Source organism: Cervus elaphus, chromosome 5 (assembly GCF_910594005.1).
Source record: "Cervus elaphus chromosome 5, mCerEla1.1, whole genome shotgun sequence".
Lineage (NCBI taxonomy): Eukaryota > Metazoa > Chordata > Mammalia > Artiodactyla > Cervidae > Cervus > Cervus elaphus.
In genome coordinates this window covers 94749282-94768280 of record NC_057819.1, presented here as the reverse complement: position 1 = coordinate 94768280, position 18999 = coordinate 94749282, and the positions used below count along the sequence as shown (strand labels likewise).

General features: G+C 52.7%; 2 protein-coding genes across 7 annotated transcripts in view; one reads left to right on the top strand and one right to left on the bottom strand.

The window, feature by feature from the left end:
• Window positions 1-50: 50 nt before the first annotated feature.
• MRM3 (mitochondrial rRNA methyltransferase 3) lies at window positions 51-6269 on the top strand. 2 transcript variants are annotated; one of them, XM_043903309.1, is made up of 4 exons: window positions 51-364; window positions 621-865; window positions 1584-1751; window positions 3869-6269. In XM_043903309.1, the coding sequence occupies exons 1-4, from the start codon at window positions 51-53 to the stop codon at window positions 4405-4407; spliced, it is 1266 nt and encodes a 421-aa protein (XP_043759244.1). In that variant the 3' UTR covers window positions 4408-6269. The 2 variants fall into 2 exon arrangements, with proteins under 2 accessions (XP_043759244.1, XP_043759245.1); XM_043903310.1 differs by lacking the exon at window positions 51-364 and having other exon boundaries at window positions 673-807.
• Window positions 6270-11159: 4890 nt separating this feature from the next.
• NXN (nucleoredoxin) overlaps window positions 11160-18999 on the bottom strand; it is a 161107-nt gene continuing 153267 nt past the window's right edge. For 4 of the 5 annotated variants that reach the window (XM_043903304.1, XM_043903307.1, XM_043903308.1 and 1 more), the window contains 3 exons: window positions 17827-18006; window positions 15917-16041; window positions 11160-12758 (listed from right to left, as the gene is read on the bottom strand). In XM_043903304.1, the coding sequence (XP_043759239.1) occupies window positions 12576-12758; window positions 15917-16041; window positions 17827-18006 (488 nt within the window). In that variant the 3' untranslated portion in view covers window positions 11160-12575. The remainder of the gene's footprint in view (window positions 12759-15916; window positions 16042-17826; window positions 18007-18999) is intronic. The other variant, XM_043903305.1, reaches the window with a different exon arrangement.

The window sequence follows — 18999 nt, the reverse complement described above, 5'->3', positions numbered from 1 at the left end:
CTGTCCGCCGCCGGCGCGCTTTCGTGACGCAGCCCACGGGGCGGGGGAAGATGGCGGCGCTGGTGAAACGCGTGGGATGGGCTACGCGACCGTTGCTGCCGGTGGTGCAGGCTTGGGACCTCGATGCGCGGCGCTGGGTCCGGGCACTGCGGCGGAGCCCCGTGAAAGTGCTGTTTCCATCTGGTGAGGTTGTGGGACGGAAGCTCGATCCCGGGAAACAGCCTCGGAAGGCGGCGGCAGAGGCCAGTCCCCGGGAGCAGCGACAGAAGCAGCAGATTCAGGGGCCAGCATCTCAGACGCTCAGCACCTGGGAAGAGTCGGGGCTTCGCTATGATAAGGCTTTCCCTGGAGACAAAAGGCTGAGGTGATGTGTTCCCGAGGCTTGTCGAGTTTTCTCGTTTCTCCTCCCTCCTCAGAGCGAGACCTTGACCTCTTTCCTTGCGTTGGAGGACTTCGTGCAGCACACCTCGCTGGTTTTTATTATGCATAGAGGGCAGAATAAGTGTCTTTTTAACAGTTCGTTTGTTTCTTTCCCTACGAAGCTCTTCATGTCTGCTAGAGCTCGATGTGTCTCTAATGAGGATGTTGGTAATTACGCATCTTTTTGTTTGCACCCACAGCAGTGTGATGACCATAGTTAAGTCCAGGCCATTTCGAGAAAAGCAGGGGAAGATCCTTCTGGAAGGTCGTAGGCTGATTGCAGACGCTCTCAAGGCTGGTGCTGTGCCGAAAGTTTTCTTCTTTAGCCGTCTGGAATACATAAAGGAGCTGCCCATTGAAAAGCTGAAAGGTGTTAGCCTCATTAAGGTGAAATTTGAGGATATCAAGGATTGGTCCGACCTGGTAACACCACAGGGAATAATGGGTCAGTGGTTATTCAATGTGTCTGTAGAAGGGGAGACTTGGGATTATTTGTTCATACTTGTCTCAGGGCAACAAATTTAGATGAAATTCAAAATATTACTGGGCCTAACCTTTTCTTACAGTAGCACAGTTTCCAAATCTGTGAATCTTGTATTTTAAGTAGAAACTGAAGCCAGTTTTCTGTCATCATTTGTATTGTGAGTTTTTATAGTCTGTAGGGAATAATCACTTCTCCTCAGACCTTATATTTTGGGGATCACTTCAACCTTTAATGTCCAGTTGAAACTTAAGAAAATGTTGGGAATTCTCTGGCAGTCCAGTGGTTAGGACCTGGTGCTTTCACTGCCTGTGGGCCCAGGTTCATTCCCTGGTGGGAGAACTAAGATCCTGCAAGCCACTTAAGTGTGACCAAAAAAAAAAAAACTAGATTACAGAATAATTACATAGAGTGTGATTTTACTACAAAAGAAAAAGCACTTATATATGGGTAGATGGACATACATGTAGGGAAGTGCATGGAAGAAGTTCTGAAAGCATACATTCCACTATTGAAGGCAGTTATGAGGGAGTTGGGGAGGGGAGCACACTGAATTTTTCCAACCAGAATGTTTACATGTAGTATGTAATTACAAATACACCAAGACTGATAAATAACCAAAACGTCAAATTACTCCCCATACCCACATCAGACAAATGAACCACATTTCTTGTTTCCTCAGGGATTTTTGCCAAACCTGACCATGTTAAGATGACATACCCCGAGACTCAGCTTCGCCACACACTGCCCATATCGTTGATTTGTGACAATCTCCGTGACCCTGGGAACCTAGGGACAATTCTGCGATCTGCTGCTGGGGCAGGCTGCAGCAAAGTGTTACTCACCAAAGGTAAGATCGCCTGTTACTGGGTGGATTAGGTGACTGTTGGTAAGTGAGCTGGCTCCGTGGGCAGATGTGTATGGATTTGGTTCTTGGATCTGTCCCTTGGTAGCTCTGTGTAAGTGAGCAGCATTGCGAGCGTCAGTTCCCTTATCTGTAAAGCAGGCGTAACAGATCTACCTGGTAGGGTTGTTCTGAGGGTTAAGTGAGATGAATGTCAAGTACTCAGCACCATGCCTGGCACGCTCATTCTTGTTGATTATCTTTAAAATTATTTTGACACCTGCTAGGTTTTTAAAAGAACTTAAAATTAATTAGGGAAGAAATAGATACCGGTTTTAACACTTGGTTCTGTCCTCTCATCATAAAGAGAAATTTGTAGCCTTGGTTCCAAACAGCCTTGCCTGACAGTTGGGACGTGCCTAACAGACCTATAGCGGCCTGGGAAGAGGAGGAGGGAGAGGATCATCCATCAGAAAGTGAAGCTGCCATTCGGTGTAAACAGAAGTGGTCCCATTACTGAGACTCGCCTGTATTGCTCTTCCCAGCTCTTTCCCCCCATCACCCTTCCCTGGGGTGCATCTCTCTGCCAGCATGAAAGTGAGACTCGGAATCCCTACATCCATACCCCGCTCACCTGCCTCACTGTTGAGAGCTCTGAGAGCAAGTGTGGTTTGGGGAAATGGACTTGTATCACCCAGGCAGGCAGTTGCCACGTTGTTGTTGGTGGCTGGTATGGGAGAGGTAGAGAAAGGCGGGGAACACCTGATGTGATGCCCAACGTAGAGGACCCGAGGATGAGGAGGAATCTCAGCTTGTCCCTTAATCCTAACTGGGTGGAGAAGTCAGACTAGAAGGCACCTCTTCTGCCCCGACTGCCAGCCTCTTGGCACACAGCCCACCTCCCAGCCCGTTTCCCATGGTGCTCGGGAGAGCCTGTGGTTGGGGACCCACGTAGACAGTGTTACCTTCTCTACATCTTTTTTTCCTTTTTGAACTTGGTTTGCCTACTTAACCTTTCTTGAAGTTTGACAGATTAACTTTTAAGATAACTTATAATGAGGAGATGTGTGCTAACAAGTCAGGGAGGGTAGTAGATATGTGGTGCCCCAGTCCTGCTGTCTCCTGGCCTGTGGCACTGGGAAGGGCTTTGTGTCTGCTGATGCATGGAGGCAGTTGTGTTTAGCACGACTGCAAAGACAGGGTGTGTGCAGGATAGGGCTCTGGCCTTGGTTTTTCCCAGGATTGCTGTAATTTCCCCATTAATAGTGTCTTCCTTGCTCCGGTCCAGATTCAACATTGAAGCCAAATGGATCTTTCTAAAATATAAACCAGATTCTGTTCCTACTTTGCTTAAAATGCTTTGGTGACATGTTGTCTTCTGGGTGAAACCCTAAACCCCTCGGCTGGGCACACCAGCCTCCTTTAAACTGGTCCTTTCCTGCCTCCTGACTCATCTCCCACCTCATCCCCATTAATTGACTCGATTATCATACTTCCAGTGTTTGGACTAATTGCTGCTTCTATAACTCCTCTGCTCTGGTCTTTCCCTGACAAGATGCTCCTGTCCTTCACGATCCAGCTCAGCATCGTGTTCTCCAGGTGGTTTTTCCCTGATTGCCATGCTGCGTACAATGGTTTTCTATTACCCTGTTCATGCTTTTTTAACTTTAGTTGTTACTGATAATACAGTCACCTGCTGAAATGTTGTCCCAACACCATTGCCCACTCTATTACAAGCTCCTTGAGGTTGGGGATTTTAAGGCTCTCCCATCTCCTGTCCAAATGTCTGGCATGTGTGTGGGAGGTTTTTTTTTTTTGGTCATGCCGCATGGTTTGCCGGATCTTAGTTCCCGGATGAGGGATCCAACCCATGCTCCTTTGTAGTGGAAGTATGAAGTCCTAACCACTAGACCTCCAGGGAATTCTGTGTGGTGAATGTTGAAGGAATGAATAAAATCTGTGTCAGCTGGACGCTGCTACAGCTGGGGAGGCAGAGGTCCCAGCCACCAAGGCCATGATAGGACATTTTTGCTTTATCCTGATCCAGAATTAATCTGACTTCCTTCAAAGTCCCCTGTCTGGGCAGGTTCGTAATCTTAATTGGATCCTCTTTCATTTGCTAGGCTGTGTGGACGCCTGGGAGCCCAAAGTGCTACGGGCAGGTATGGGCGCACACTTCCAGGTGCCCATTATCAACAACCTGGACTGGGAGGCAGTGCCCGACCACCTGCCTGCTGACGCCCGCGTCTACGTGGCCGACAACTGTGGCCTTCACATGCAGGCCCAGGCCCAGGGGTCTAACAAGGCCAGTGACTACGGCTGGGTACGTGACCAACGCCCACAGAAGTTTCATGAGTATGAGGAAGAGGAGGATGATCTAGAGAGTGGAGAGAGTCAAGACTGGCTCCCTAAACTCGAGGTCCAGAGTTACGACTCAGACTGGACAGAGGCACCGGCGGCCGTGGTGATAGGTGGGGAGACCCACGGCGTGAGCCTGGAGTCCCTGCAGTTGGCCGAGAGCACAGGGGGTGGGAGGCTGCTGATCCCCGTCGTGCCCGGCGTGGACAGCCTGAATTCAGCCATGGCCGCGAGCATCCTGCTCTTTGAAGGCAAAAGACAGCTGCGGGAGAGGGTGGAACACTTGAGCAGGGACAGGCATTAACACTGAGAGGACAGCGTGTGGAAGCCATCCTCAGCTTGACGTCTCTGTGGTTATTGGAAAAATAAGAACTTCCATGACTTTCTGCTCAGCCTCAAAAATAAGGTCAAAATTCCTCCTGAGGTCTCCCATCTTCCCACTGGTTTTTATATATGTGTGTGGGTGGGTAAGAGACAGCAGAAGTAAGTGCTCCTCATGGCTCTTACGTTTTTAAAAATTGTCCACCAAAGAACATCTTTGTGCCCAGAAAGTTGCTAAAGGCATCATCTTGGGCAGGAGGACCCCTCCCTCCACAACTGCAGGTGTTTGCAGTCAGGGAGGGCTGGTTAGAGTGACCAGGCATGGTCACTTACTCCTCTGATCATTGGTCAATGGAGAGTAAGCCCCTGTGAAGTGCAGACCAGAAGATTATGTTAAAATGCTTTATTTATTTCAGTGTGGTCAGTGGGTCTCAACACCCATCTTTTCATCTTTGGCCTAGTGGTGAGGACATTGCTGAGAGATTAATGACCTAGGAAGCTAAGGGTACAGGTGATGGCATTCAGTAGTATTAACAATGGTTCTTCTGGCTCAGCTGTGTTAATCTCTTTGATTACTCATTCAGGCCATGACTTAGACACTGTTTATGTATGACACAGTTTTTTCCCCCATTTCTGGTGAAACAGCTGAATTCATCAGTTGGTATTATACCTTCTTAGCATCTCTGCAGATATTTTTTTGAAGACTCTTGGTTCAGAAAAGGAAAAAACAGTTTTTAAATCTTCAGCTTAACCCTGCATCTCTCAACAAAGCCATACTCTTTGTAAGAGCTTCCTGCCGTTAGTCCTGCTTTGTGTAACCCTTTTGGTTAAATGGAATGACTTGTTTACGTTAACCCCTTGTCCAGCATAAACAGAACAGCAATGTTCTTGGTGCTGTGTGAACAGAGGCTCCTGCACGGGAGAGGGGCGGAAGTTCTGAGGATGAACGCTCAGGGCCCTTGAGCCCACAGCTCGGCAGCAAGACCCTGCTGTTCTTCTCTTAAGCCAGGGCAGGCTGAATCCCTACTGAGTGCCAGTGGGATGTAGCCAGGGACATGAGGGCAGGGGCAGGTGGCGATCACTGTAAGTCACTGTGGGAAGCGGGGGGTGGGACTAGAGTATGGGACCGACTTTTAAGCAGTGTTTTTGCAGCCACAGAGAATATGGTTGAAGACTGAGATGCTGGCAGTGTAGTGTGAGCACCTCCCTTCCGTATGGTGGCTCCTGCCTTGATTGGGGTTCCTTGGGAGCCCCTCAGCTGCCCGTCACGGGGAGGTCCAATGAGTTAGAGCATGCCCCAGAGAAACTGGGGACCTCTCCCAACCCCTTCACCTCGCCCAGGTCCCTGGTAAAACCAAAAGGTCATGCACGGCTGTGCCTTAAGTGGCCCCGGTGGGACTGCTTTGTTATGTTGGGGAGGAGTGGGGTTTGCAGGAACAATTTCTGGTTGGCTGTGCTCTCTCAGGCTGACAGGCTGGAAGCTGCTCTGGTCTGGACCTGCCCGGGGCCCCACATAAATGTTGGGCGACAGCGGCCCCTGGAATGTTCTTGAGAGCGTCTATCCCCATCAGCCTTCAGAAACTAGAAGAGCCCACAGCCTTTGTACTGTGCTGAGCCCACAAAGGCTGCATGTGGCCTCTGCCAACTTCACAGCCACAATGCCTGCAGGTGAAATGGTGGGGGGGCAACCTAGAGAACAATACCACTCTACAGACGTCTCCCAGCACCTTGGAAAAGTGCTAAAGAAACATACATCACTGAAATGAGGCTCCTCTTATTTTTATCCCTGGGGTTTTTGTCCCTGCTGATTTTTGTCGCAAAATAAAAGCCAATGAAAGAACAACACACCCTAGATCTTGTCTTTGTTCAGAAAAACAGCACTGCAAAAGAGCATACCTGGCAAGTCATTCTATGCTGGTTTTATCACCCTGGGTGTAAGAAGGAAAAGAAATTTGCGTCCCCTACACTTTAGGATCAATGACTTGTATACCATGCCTTGTGAGTTCTTTATATATTTCTGGGTATAATTTACCAGAGGGAAGGGGCAGTCTTTACTTTTAAATGATCATGGGGGAGCAAGTGGTGGTGAAGTTTTTTACCTACTGATGGAAATTAGCTATCTTGAATCCTTCTCAGTTTTTTACCAATATTTATGTCACCATTTCCCCAGGAAACAGGGATGAAAACTGAGCAGCACATTGCTCGGCTGAAAGAAGCCTTCAGAGCTTCAGAAGGTTGGCCAAGCTGCCCCTTGCCTTTGTGCTGCACGTAGCTGTAGTGGTGGGATCTGCCACAAGGGGGCAGTCACACCTCAAAACGACTCCCCACGCTGAAGGGAGGGGTGGGGATTTCTCCTGGATGCAAGTTGCAATCAGGAGACTGGAGTCAAGTCTCCCTCCACCACCCTGGGCCTGTGGCAAGCAAGCTCAGAGTTGCTGCAGTGAGAGATCCATCCACACTGTCATTCATTCTCAGCAAAAATCTTAAAAGTACAGAAAGTTGGACCAAAAACTAAGGAGGAAATGTACAGAAACGGGAAGCAGATGCTACAGAAAAAAACTAGCACATCTTTTTCCTTTGAATGGAGCCTCTGGGAAAGCAGCTCTCAGCAAATGCTGATGTCCCCAGGTGCCTGGAACATCCATTGGAAACCCACCGCATCGCCCTTTAGGAGTTTCAAGACGGGAGGCATGAAAGCCCTTATCCCTCCCCAGCCTCGGTTGCTATCGCACCTTAGAATTTCAGTCATTCACAGACAAACGTATGGATACCAAGGCGGGAAGGGCGGATGGGATGAATTGGTAGACGGACATACATATATAAGAGCCTACTGTATAGTACAGGGAACTCTGTTCAGCGCTCTGTGGTGACCTAAATGAGAAGGAAATCCAAGGAACAGGATATGCATATGTATGGCTGATGCATTTTGCTGTACCAGAAACACAGCAGTGTTAAGCAATTACATGCCAATTAAGGGGGGAAAAAAGTCATTAAGGCCCAGAGGATAAGCCAACCTTGGGGAACTGGTTTCTACCAGTTTCACCTGGGACCTCCTAGCATGTTCCCCAGGGTTATTAACAACACCAGATGTCACCACAAGCTGAGCTGCCTTTAGCTCCACTTTTTTTGTTACATCACTCGAAGACCCCAGAAACAGCACCACATCCTGGCTGGTACTGAAAATCATCTGCTGCACTGTGGACCCCTCTTGGCCAATCCTCTGTGGGAGCTGACCTGGCTGGCTCACCTGGAAAACGTGTTTTAAAGAAAACACTCATGTAAACACCTTTTAACTCCAAGATCTTACATCAGTGAACATGCAAAGGAAATAATGCTAGAAGCCAGATGAACAGACAAGCTGATGTGCTGCTGTGGGTGACTTGACAGTCCCTGAACCAGGGTCCCCAGTTACCTTGGAGCCGCTGCAAGCAATGAAAGCCTCAGGAAGCCAGGACGCTGCCCAAAGCACGTGTACCAAAAATTTGCACATAGCGATGGTGTCAGTTCTGTCCTAGCCACATTTGTAGGGAAGAGCAACTTTTTTCAGCTGAGGCCTTGAGGTTGCAGAGGTGCTAGAGCTAGTCGCTCAGTTGTGACCCCATGGACTGTAGCCCACCAGGCTCCTCTGTCCATGGGATTCTCCAGGCAAGAATACTGGAGTGGGTTGCCATGTCCTCCTCCAGGGGATCTTCCTGACCCAGGGATCAAACCTCGGTCTCCTGCATTTCAGGCAGATTCTTTACCGTTTGAACTACAGAGAAGGTGGAGAGGACCATCCCCACAGCTGCTGCTGCCTCAGAATGCAAGGAGAGAATACAGGTTGAGGAGATGAGGCTGCAGCAGGGTCTGGCCTCCCAGCCTTGCTTGCCCTTCTGTGACTGCAGGCCCGGAGAGTGGTTTGGCTAGCTGGGGAGTTCATATCCTCTGATGTCAAAGGTGATCTGGTTTGGGGGCCTGGGTCTTAACCATGCCTCCTCCTGTATCCCACTTCTAGCCCCATGTGGTTGGCTTACTTGTGTAAGGCAAGCGCACCCAGGAATCAGACATGAGGCTGGCTGCACACTGGTCTATAGGCTGAGGGACAGAGGCTTTCGGGAGGAGGCACATGATTGCATGGAAACCCAACAGCTCCTCAGAAACATCCTACCTAAATCTAGTCACATATTTCCTGACTTGGGAAAGTATTCCAGAAGGCCCAGGGGGTGGGACACAGGCTGAACAATGAAGCATAATGACTTCTCTTCATGCTTTCACACTAAAGGTGTATCTAGAACATCCTGATGTCAGACTTCTCCAGTAGGAGAAATCCCAGCCATAGAGTAGACTCCGTATCATACTTCCCTACATCTGAGCCTACTGTTTCCTGGAAAATATTCCCTCCTCACACATGCACTACTTACTAATAATGAATAACCAATAATGAAGCTAACAAACAATAGCCATCTGTCTGCAGAGAACTTCCCCTTGAGCAGCCTGCTTGGAGGGAAGCAGTGGGCACTCAACAGGGGTTGGTGGTGAGCAACGAGGGGCTTAGGTTTAGGGCTCACTGGACACAGCTGCTTCAGGGTGAATGGAAGATCCTGAGCTCCAGCCCATCCTCGGTCTACACAGCAGCATCTGGAGAGAAGCTGCAGGGGCACTGCCACAACCCACATCCCTCACTTCTGTCCTGTTGAGGTCCTGGTCCTGGCAGGCAAGCAGGGGCCTGCCCGGCAAGCAGGGGCCTGCCCAAGGAGGGGTGGGGGTTCACAGTGAAACAGAATGCCGGCACCCTGGAGGGGCTGGACCAGGAACTCACTCGGGCCCCTCCCAGAGCTGCCATTCCAAGGCCTCTCCAGGTGGACACGCCTGTGCGTGTGTGTAGCTTCCTCCCTCTGGTGACCTTACTGGATCCAGCATGCTCTACTATGTCTCTATCGCTGCAGAATTCCCTTTGCTGCCCTGCAACAAGGCAGCAGGAGGAGACAACAGCTTTTTAGTGTCTTTAATTAGGCAACAGGAAAAAACACAGTCTGGCTGACAATTACCACTTGAAGCTTGGCTGGTGCCAAAACAGCAGAACAGACTCCCTGTGCTCGGATAAGTGGACACACTTGAGGCTAGGGGACCAAGCAGCCCCCCTTACCTGCTCCTGGAAGAGAAGGTGGTTCTCAGTCACCCTCCGGCTTTTACAGCTACCTGCTATACATACCTGGACTCCCCTGGTGGCTCAGATGGTAAAGTATCCGCCTGCAATGCAGGAGACTCGGGTTTGATTCCCTGGGTGGGGAAGATTCTCCTGGAGAAGAGAATGGCTACCCACTCCAGTATTCTTGCCTGGAGGATTCCATGGACAGAGGAGCCTGGTGGGCCATGGTCCATCAGGTCGCAAAGAATTGGACGTGACTGAAGTGCCTGGGCATGCATGCCAGTATTCTCGCCTGGAGAATTCCATGGACAGAGGAGTCTGGTGGACTACAGTCCATGGGGTCAGAGTCCACCACGACTGAGTGACTAACACATACATACATACCTATCCCCCAAACATACCTTTCTTTTTTTCTTAGAGATCTTTACTGTTGAAGATAAGTTTAAAAAAAAAAAAAAATCTCAACTCCATTAAAAAAAAAGGGGGGGGGGTAGAATCAGATCTGGAAGTCATTGTGGTGACCACAGACTTGTAACCCCAGGGTGGCATTTTTACAGCCACCATCCTGTCCCGAGCTGCAGGGCCCGGTTTCCTTTGCTGCTGGCGGAAGCCCTTGAATATGTCACAGCTGGTGTTTTAACCTGCTTCTAATTAGCGACCAGAATTTTAAGGTATTTTGGAGCTATTTAGTAGAAATTAAGAAGCCACCCACTTCGTCTGCATCAATACCCTTTAAGATCTCTAGCATCTTGCACTATAGAGATTTTTAAGTTGCCACTGTATAAACCAGAAGTACCTTTTTAGTAAAACTTCCCACTGATCTTAACCTCCACACCCCCTTCAAGAGGGGAATTCTGGTGTCATGGGTCCAGTTGACATTAGTGGCAAGTACAGTTGGCCCTGAATGGGCATAGAAGGATCACAGATGACCTCATTTTTCTGCTGCAATGACTTGTGAGGACTCCTCACTGGATTTCGTTCCTTTTGCCTCAGAAAATAAGCAGCTGCTGAGAGACCACCTTTCCTCCAAGGCCATCTTGGTACAGGGCAGAGACAGAAATCCCAACTATCCTCCAAGTGAGGTTGACTTCATCTTATCCCCACCCTCCCATCTCCCCAGGGAAACACTGGCAGGTCTCCTGGAGCAGCCCCCAGTCCTAGAGGGTTGGACAGAGCCAGGTTTGAGGGTCTCCAACCTCATTCTTCACAGGAGGACCCCTGCGAGACTCCTTGTGTTTCTCCAACTGGCCTTCTCAGACTCTCTGAGCATGTGTTCCTTTGTGGAGGAGGAATGAGCATGAGTCCACAAAGATGCCTGTCATCTGAGACTCCACCCCCTGCCATAGCAAGTCAAACCCCAAGAGATGGTGGCCAGAGCTCCAGCCGGGACCTGCCTCTGGCACTCTCATCCAAACGAGCATCCTGGCTTCTGGAGGATTCAACAGATGACGTTAGGGTTTGGTTCTCAAAAATCCTGACGCACAGCTGCCAAGTACCCAGTGAAAGTCAAGAGGATCTCGTATGTGCCACCCACCCTCTCACTGTCCACCCCATGGAGCACAGTACAAGCCAGAAGATTTTTGTTACGAAGGACAGGACAGGCCAAATGGTTGATAACGTCCAGAGATGCCTGTTTTATTTCTTTCTAGGTGATTGCATTTCAGGCTGGTAACAGTAATAGTCTAATGACCAACTCCACTTGTCCCTCTGAACTACAAATGAACAATCCCACTCAGCAAGAAGCAATGCTGTCAACAGCTAATTGGAAGGGGCTGGGTTTTCCAAATAAACGGTTTTGGCTGGCTGTGGGTGGAGCCAGAGGTGAGGCCTGAAATGATCCGAAAGGCCCTGACGCCTGATTGAGACAGGCTGAAACCCGGGGAAGCCTTCTACCCCAAATCATGAGCACAGCTGCTAGTTTCCTTTCTGTGGTCAGTTCAGCCCAAAGACAGAGCTGAGCTGGGCCCAGCAGAGCCAACACAGGGCCCATTTTTAAGCTGACCTGTCCTCAGCCTGCACTCCCTAGGGCACAGCCCTTTCTGCAGGTTCTTAGGAAAAAGCTAGGCTTCTGGCAATTCCTTGTCTCTTTTTAAAAGTTCTGCTTTGAGAAGAAAAGGGAATGCAGGGGTAACCAAGGGTGGGCAGAGGCTCCAGGGGCCCTAGGCCCAGAGCCACAGGGCGCTGGGGGCACAGTGCTCTTCTGGCAATGCAGGTCCACTGCCTCTTCTTGGGAAGATGACCAACGGAGAGAACTTACTAACAACATTCTAAAATGGGAGGGGCTGTCCATTTGAGAAGGCAGAAACTGGGGGAAGGTCAAGATCAAGGGAGAAAGAGCTCGAAGGAAGGAAGAAGCAGCTCTTTCTTATCACATGGGAGGCGCTCCATCAAAGTAAGCTATTACTACGTGAACCATTACTGTAGCTACTCTTTTTCTCATCAGAAAAGAACACAAGTTTCCTTTGAGAGCTGGAGTTCCTCCCCTGCCCAAGAAACCAACTGACAAGCTGGTGTTTTTCTCCTCAGGTCAAGACAGACCAAGTCACTGAGGAAAGGCTGTCCTGGTGCGCAGCAGCTCTGCGCAGAGACCTCCGGGGCCGCGCCCCCGCCCGGCTCCACCTGAGCGCGCGCGGCTCTGCGCATGCGCTCTAGCACCCGAGACAGAGCCGGTACACCCAAGGTCTGTGCCCACTTGGCGGAAGAACACCCAGGGGCGCGCAAAATGCCTCACCCAGAGCTAGCGACGAGAGCGCGCCGCAGCCCTTATTCTGGCCGGGTCACACCAGCCCCACGAATCCCCGAGCAGAGTCTCCAAACACGGTGGGTTCTTCTGCTGCTGGAGAGGATGCGCACCCTAGGTGCTAGCTGAGGAGTTAATGCAGAAAACAAGGCACCACAGAGAGGTTGGACACTTGGGTTGTGTGATTCGGGACACGCTGGAAAAGTCCAAGGGCGACGGGAAGGGGGGAGAGGGGGAGGAGAAGAATGAGTTTTAAATAAGGTCCCGGAAAGCTGGGGCCCCACTAGATGGGCTCTGGTTTAAGCTTTTCTGCTAGGAAGTCATTCACAAAGGCCTCCACAATGGCGGGGGTGATCTCCTCCACGTCCATCACGTACTTGGCCCGGGCTGACATGTCCAGAATGGTGAGTAAGGGGGCAGCCTCGGGCAGGTTGGTGTAATCGCGCAGGGAGTCAGTCATGTCATCCTGGAAGGAACCGGAGGGAAAGAGAACCAGTGAGTTGTCAAGAAAGAGAGTTGAGAATCCCCTGGGCCTGGACTCCCCACACACCATGGAGGGGAACCCCACCCCACCATCCTGGAGAGCCGCTGGCCTCCAGGCAAGATGGGCTCTCAGAACAGGGAGTAGGGAGGAGGTAGGGAGCAGGGGACCCTGCCCTGCCAGGGCGAGGGGGAGGCTGGTTCATCAAATTCACTGTCTGCATCAGCTCAAACCCCAGGCAAGTCATCTTGCTTTATTAGCATGAAAGCAACTTTAACTTGTAAAAATGGGATGTCTTTTGATTACTTACTTTTACAACCCACTCTCAATTATCTGCAGCCCCACTGTGGGCCGAGGGCTATCTGGACTTCAGCTTCTGAATGTTTTTAACAAAACAGCTCAGCCCCCCCACCCCCATCCCACGGCTGTAGGGGGCGGGCAGGAGTTGCACAACCAGTTCAGAAGCCCAGGCCTCTGAAGTACTACTGAGGTTTTACACCATCGTTATAGTAATCGTAGGTTCCCAGTGACCTGAGAAATTTCTCTAGTATGAGGCGTACCTTTAGTAAATATAAAGGCAAACAGAAATCCAAAGACAAGGAGAAAGATTTGTAAGGGGGCAGCCATCTGAAATTGGGATTCCCAGGTGGCTCAGTGGTAAAGAATCTGCCTGCTGGAGACCTGGGTTCAATCCCTGAATCAGACAGATCCCCTGCAGAAAGGAAAATCCCATGGACAGAGGAGCCTAGCAGGCTACAGTCCCTGAGGATGCAAAGAGTTGAACAGGGTTGAGCATGCATACACACAGCCATCTGAGGTTACTTTTCATGCTGCTGCTAACAGGAAATGGACGTTCTATACCCATTCCCAGGTTGTCCCACTAAAAAACGTGCAAATTTTCCACTGAATGAGAAGACCTGCAGAAAGAGCTGATAGTATTCCTTAAAGGCTGGCAAGCAGTTTCTGAGACAAAAAATGTTTCTTTCTAAAAGGGCAATTTCTTAGGAAAGATAAGTGATGGTCTTTTTTTCCCCCACCCAACAAAGAGCACACACTTCCCAGCAGTGCTGGGTGATTCAGCATCTCTGGCAGTGTTCACCCAATTCAGGCCCTCTATTTGGGTTAATAAACAATCTTCATGATAAACAGAGGGGAGACACCTGGACAAATCCCATCCATCCAACTTCCATTAGAAAGCCAAGCTCAGTGCCTGCTGCCTCCCTGCCCCTCTCCCTCTGAGCAAACATGGGGAGATGAATTTTAACATCTGTTAAGGCCCAGGAAGGGACAACTTCTGTCTGTGGGTGAGGATGGGATCAAGACAAAGGCCTCAGCCCCAGGCCGACTGTGAAGGGCTGGAGTCCTGGGCTCAGAGGCACCCAGTTGGTGCCAGACAGTTCCAGCGCCCTGTGCCCACTTCCTTTCCTGCCATCTTGCTTCTGAGGTTAGAGAACTGGCCAAGACAGTTGCCAAGGCCAGGAGCCCGGGTTCAGGGCATAGAAGGTCGGGTGGGGAGGTGGCGAGCTGGAGTAGTGGATGCCCCTATGCCCCTGGGCCGCTCTGGTCCAGGCTGGGCCAGCCCTGTACGGGACCCCGTGGACAGAGGGAGTGAGAGCTTGCTTCCAGTGTCACTCCTGATCTCACATTCGCTCCTCTCTCCCGCCACCTACTTAATGCGAGACTTTGGCAAGAAACCTTTCAGAGGCCAGGTCTCATAAATTCTATAAAAGGGATTCAATAATGACTCACGTGGGGCTCTGGGAGAGTGAGCCAGCCTGGGCGCACAGCCCTGCCAGGCCGGCCTCGCAACAGCTTTACCCTTTCCCAGCCTCACTTTCTTCATCTGTGAACCCCTAAGGATGGCGTTCCCACCGGCCAGGTGATGAGCACATGGGTGGTGCAGGTGAGGTGCTTGGCCTGGCCGGGCCGGGCCTACAGCAAACCTGCCAGCGCTCCTTTTCGGCCTTGTTTCTAGAGCAGCCACTGGAGCCCTACAGCCCCGCCTCCACCCCGGCTCAGCCCTTTCCCTCTCCTGAGCCCATCTTTTCTCTCCTAGCCGCTGTTCTGGTCGAAGGAGTTAGAGTTTAATACATTCAGCGCGGCTTCCATTTGAGCTTTGTATGGAGCGGGCTGTGTAGCCCAGGGCAGGGCCCTCTGAACCGGCTTTGTTCCCTCCACCCCACGGCTGGGCAGGGTGACTCCAGCTGTCTTCCAGGGGCCCACCGGGCAGGGCTGGCTATTGAGGTGATGAATGGGTGGTTCAGGGAGTCTGGCCGCCCCTGGGATCCAAACACAGCGTGAAATGAGCACGGGGCTCGGACCAACTGGAGGTACAGATGGGAACAAGGAGGGCGGGTGGTGGTGGAGGTGGGGCGCTGGCTTCAAAATGTGTGTCTGTCAATAACCGACTCAGGCCAGTGCCGCGGGCGGGGTGGGGGGTGGGGTGGGGTGGGGGGCGGGAAAGAGGCGGCTGCGCATGCGTGGAGGGTGGCTCCGGGGTGGGGAACCAAGGGGGCGTGGCTGCGCAATTTGCGCGATCTCAGAGATTCGGTGTCGGCAGGACCCAGGCTACCCCACCTTGGGAGCCACTCCCCTACCAGCTGGAGGCCTTCTAGGGACAGGCCTGGAGTGGAAGAGGCAGGGATGCCAGGAACGTCAGCATTCTCCCTGGGCTGGCGGGGTAACTGCAGGTCGGAGTGATAGTCGGATCCCCATCAGTGTTCCGTGATGGGAAAAGCCCCCTTGGGCGGACGGGTGTCCGGGGACTAACCAGTCTCTTTGTAAAGCATCAGGAGCCTGGCTGGGACCCAGCCCGGAAGGAGTAAGTGCTGACCACTATCTTTGTGGCTCCCTAGCAGCCGGGGTGGGAGCAGTCTGGTTGCAAGAGGGAGCTTCTGTCCTAGGAGAGCCCCCTGCTGCCCGGGGACTGCTGGGTAAGAGATGGGAAGGAGGCGGCGGCAGGTGCCAGAACTGGTTTTCCTTGACTGATGACACCTTTTCATGCTCCATTTGTCTGTGGGCTCTTCTAGAAGCACTGTCACCCCAGAACCCCAGGCCCCTTCAGACATCCCCAAGGGCTACATCACTCATGTTGTAAAGGTCGGCCAGCAGAACCAGCCCCGGGGGGCCCCGGCGGCACTCACCTCCCCTGCCACAAAGAACAGGAGCGGCGCCTCCTCCTCTTTGGCTTTGTACTTGGCAATGATCTTCTCAGCTATTGGCTGGATTAGCTGCTTGGCCGCCTCCGACTCGCCGTCATCCTCAGAATCTGTGACAAGAGAGAGAAAGCCACAAAGAAGCACTGGCTTGTCAATCAGATGGAGTGGTGCCCAGGTCCGGGGCCTGACACGCCCATCTGGGCAGCCCCTGAGTGGAAGCAAAGCCTCCCCTGGGACACCGACCTCGCTTCCTGGAGGTACGAGGGTGTGTCCCCAGGCACAGGCCAGTTTCCTCACTGCTCTGGCAGGCAGGCTGTTCTGCATCATGCCCCCAGGAAGAACTCACTTCACCATCTAGCACTAATGCCCAGGCAAATGAAATCCTGTTCACTGAACTCCTCACAAACCCACCTTGGAAGCTGAGCCTCTCCTAAACCAGAACCTGAGGCCCTGGTGGTTCTCTCTCCATCACAGAATGAGATGCTCTGTCCTTGGATCCCTGACTTCCTAATGGAAATGGCAGAAGTGGCGGTGGTGGTGAGTCAGGACTGCGGTCTGAGCATCAGCTTCGGTGGCAGTTGGGAGGCACCAGGGTACTGGCATGCCAATTTCATAGCTGGCAGCGGGACTTGCCTGGGAGGGGACAGGCTGACTGTAGGGAAGAACCCCCAACCAGGCTCCCAGAACCCCCTTTGGGCATCTCTTGCTTCCAGTGAAATAGCAACACAGGAGCAGCTCACTCCTGCTGAACCCAGTAACCAAGAGCCAGTGCAAAGCAGGGGAGGGGGGACAGGCGCCTGCAGAGGACCTTCACCCAGAAGTCCTCCCAGGAGGACCAGTGTGCAGGCTTAGCCCTATACACTCTAGATTCATCTCTGATTAGCTTGGTGATGCTGGGAACTTGCTTTGCCTCCCTGGGACCCTGTTTCCACATTTACAGATGGCCAGTGACGTTCCCAATTGTCCCTCAGGTCATAAAAGCTTCCCAGGCCCCAGGCTGGGGGCGTGTGAGCCTGCAGCAGGCAGGAAAGCCCCAAGGTGAATGGTTCCCCAAGGCCATCCCTTCTCAGGGTCACTGTCGTCCAAGCACAAGGCCAGCCTGCAAGCCAGGATTCCCTCCAGTCCAGGTATGGGCTCCCCACCTGGGGGCCCCCAAACCAGACTTTCAGAGAATGGGGGTTGGATGCTACACACATTCTCCAGCCCCCTCACTACAGATGGCAGCAGCTCGGCCATGTTCCTGTTTCATGTACCATGATCCTGGTACCCAGACTTATTTTAAGCTGGAACTGAGCAATGAGTCCTAAGGCAGAGGGTGAGGTGGCCCTTGGCCAGCAGTTACTCCATTTGCAGAAGGAACCAGGGGTCACCCCACGGGCCTGCCAGGAGCCTGGCACGGATATTCCTGCGTCTTCCTGCAGGGCAGACCAGTCACACACTGAGCACGAGAGGGAGAGGCAGGGAGACGGAGGGGTTCTCAGCCCCAGAGATACCGCCCTGGGGCAGCTCCTCAGAGCACAGGAGAGAAGCGGCAGCAGCTGGGGGTGAGCCCTGGTCTGAGGGGGCCCAGCCCCCCACAGCTGCTGCGCGGCAGCCCCGCCTCCAACAATGGGTCTGTTCATCAGCGGGCCCAGGGCTTCCTCCCGGCCTGACCTCTTCTTCCCAGCTGGTGGCCAGGAGCAGCTAGAAGGAAAGCAGAGCAGCAGCTCCCTGCACAGCCGCCACAAGGGAGAAGCATGAATAAATCACCGGGGTCAGAAGCACGGCAGCCAGAGACAAAGGCCCAGGCTTTGTGCTGCTGGTGACTGAAAGAAGCTGCAGGGACAGACCCCCCTGGCCCCCTAGTGAGCTCTGCCCATTTTGTCCCACCCGGGGCCCACAGCTGAGCTTCCTACCTACAAACAGGACGAGGCAGGGGCCCTCGTTCAGCTGCACAGCATTGGAGTCGGAGAGCTCCAGCACGGGCTTGGGGTGCCACGGGAAGCCCCTGCAGTCCTCGTCATTCAGCACCTCCACCCGCCCCTGCCGCGTGATCACCTCCCCCTGCGGGTCCAACACGATGAGGGTGGGGATGCCTGCAAAAGAGAGAGAGAGCTTGGCCATGGCCCCACAGTCCATGGGACAGCGCCCCCAGACATGGTTTAGTCCTCGAGTGGAATCCGGGCTCCACCTCTGAAGAGCCAAGGAACCCCCCTGGGTCTGCAGGGGACTTCTCCAAGGAACTCCAAGCAAGTCACCTCCACCCTCTGGACCGCAGACCCTCCGCTGCCACGTGGTAAAAATACTGCAGTTCCCACCTTATCCCACTATGGAAGGATCAATGAGGCTGTGCATTTAAGAACTTCAGCCCTGGGTCTCAGTACATAGAAGAAAAATGAGAAAGCCTAGAGAGGTTGGATGGCATCATCAACTCAATGGACATGAGCTTGAGCAAACTCTGGGAAATAGTGAAGGACAGGGAAGCCTGATGTGCTGCAGCCCATGGGGTTGCAAAGAGTCGGACACGACTGAGCAACAACATGAGGTTCCCAAGAAACAGGAGCTGCTCCCCTGCCTGCAGGAAGTCTCCACCTCAGGAGGTGGTGTGAACGCGTACTCCCCCGCAGCGCACACGCAAGGGTATGCAGACCAGCACAGATCACAGCAGGGGGGCCCCACCCGGGGGAGCACAGGGGCCTGTGTGGGGAGGAGCCTGGGGCAGCAGACAGGAGGAGGACAGCTGGCCACCATCTCCAGCCCTGCTGCCTGGGGAGGTTCCAGTGCCTGCTCTGAGGGCGACAGTCGCTGGGGGAAGCATACTGGCAGTGCTGCCGCCCTCACATTAGATTTCTGGGCTGGGGTCAGAGATGCAACACCCAGCTCCCCACAAACCACAGTCTCCCTCCAACCATAAAGCCTCCAATGGAAAAATCAGAGGTGACCCCTTCTGGGTTACAGGGGCGTGTGGGTTTTCCAGCTCCCTGCTCCTTGCGCCCCACTCCCTGCTGCTTCTCCTCCAGCTAGGGACCTCAGCCCATGGAGGTAGCCTCGGCCTTGACCTCTGAGGACACTTGTCTCCCCAGTGGCCC

What these genes read in the sequence shown, in the direction of transcription:
- MRM3 (XM_043903309.1), top strand. Translation starts at nt 51, where the DNA reads ATGGCGGCGCTGGTGAAACGCGTGGGATGGGCTACGCGACCGTTGCTG. An exon ending in AACACCACAGGGAATAATGG is followed by an intron (nt 866 to 1,583) that starts GTCAGTGGTTAT and finishes TTGTTTCCTCAG; the next exon opens with GGATTTTTGCCAAACCTGAC. An exon ending in CAAAGTGTTACTCACCAAAG is followed by an intron (nt 1,752 to 3,868) that starts GTAAGATCGCCT and finishes TTCATTTGCTAG; the next exon opens with GCTGTGTGGACGCCTGGGAG.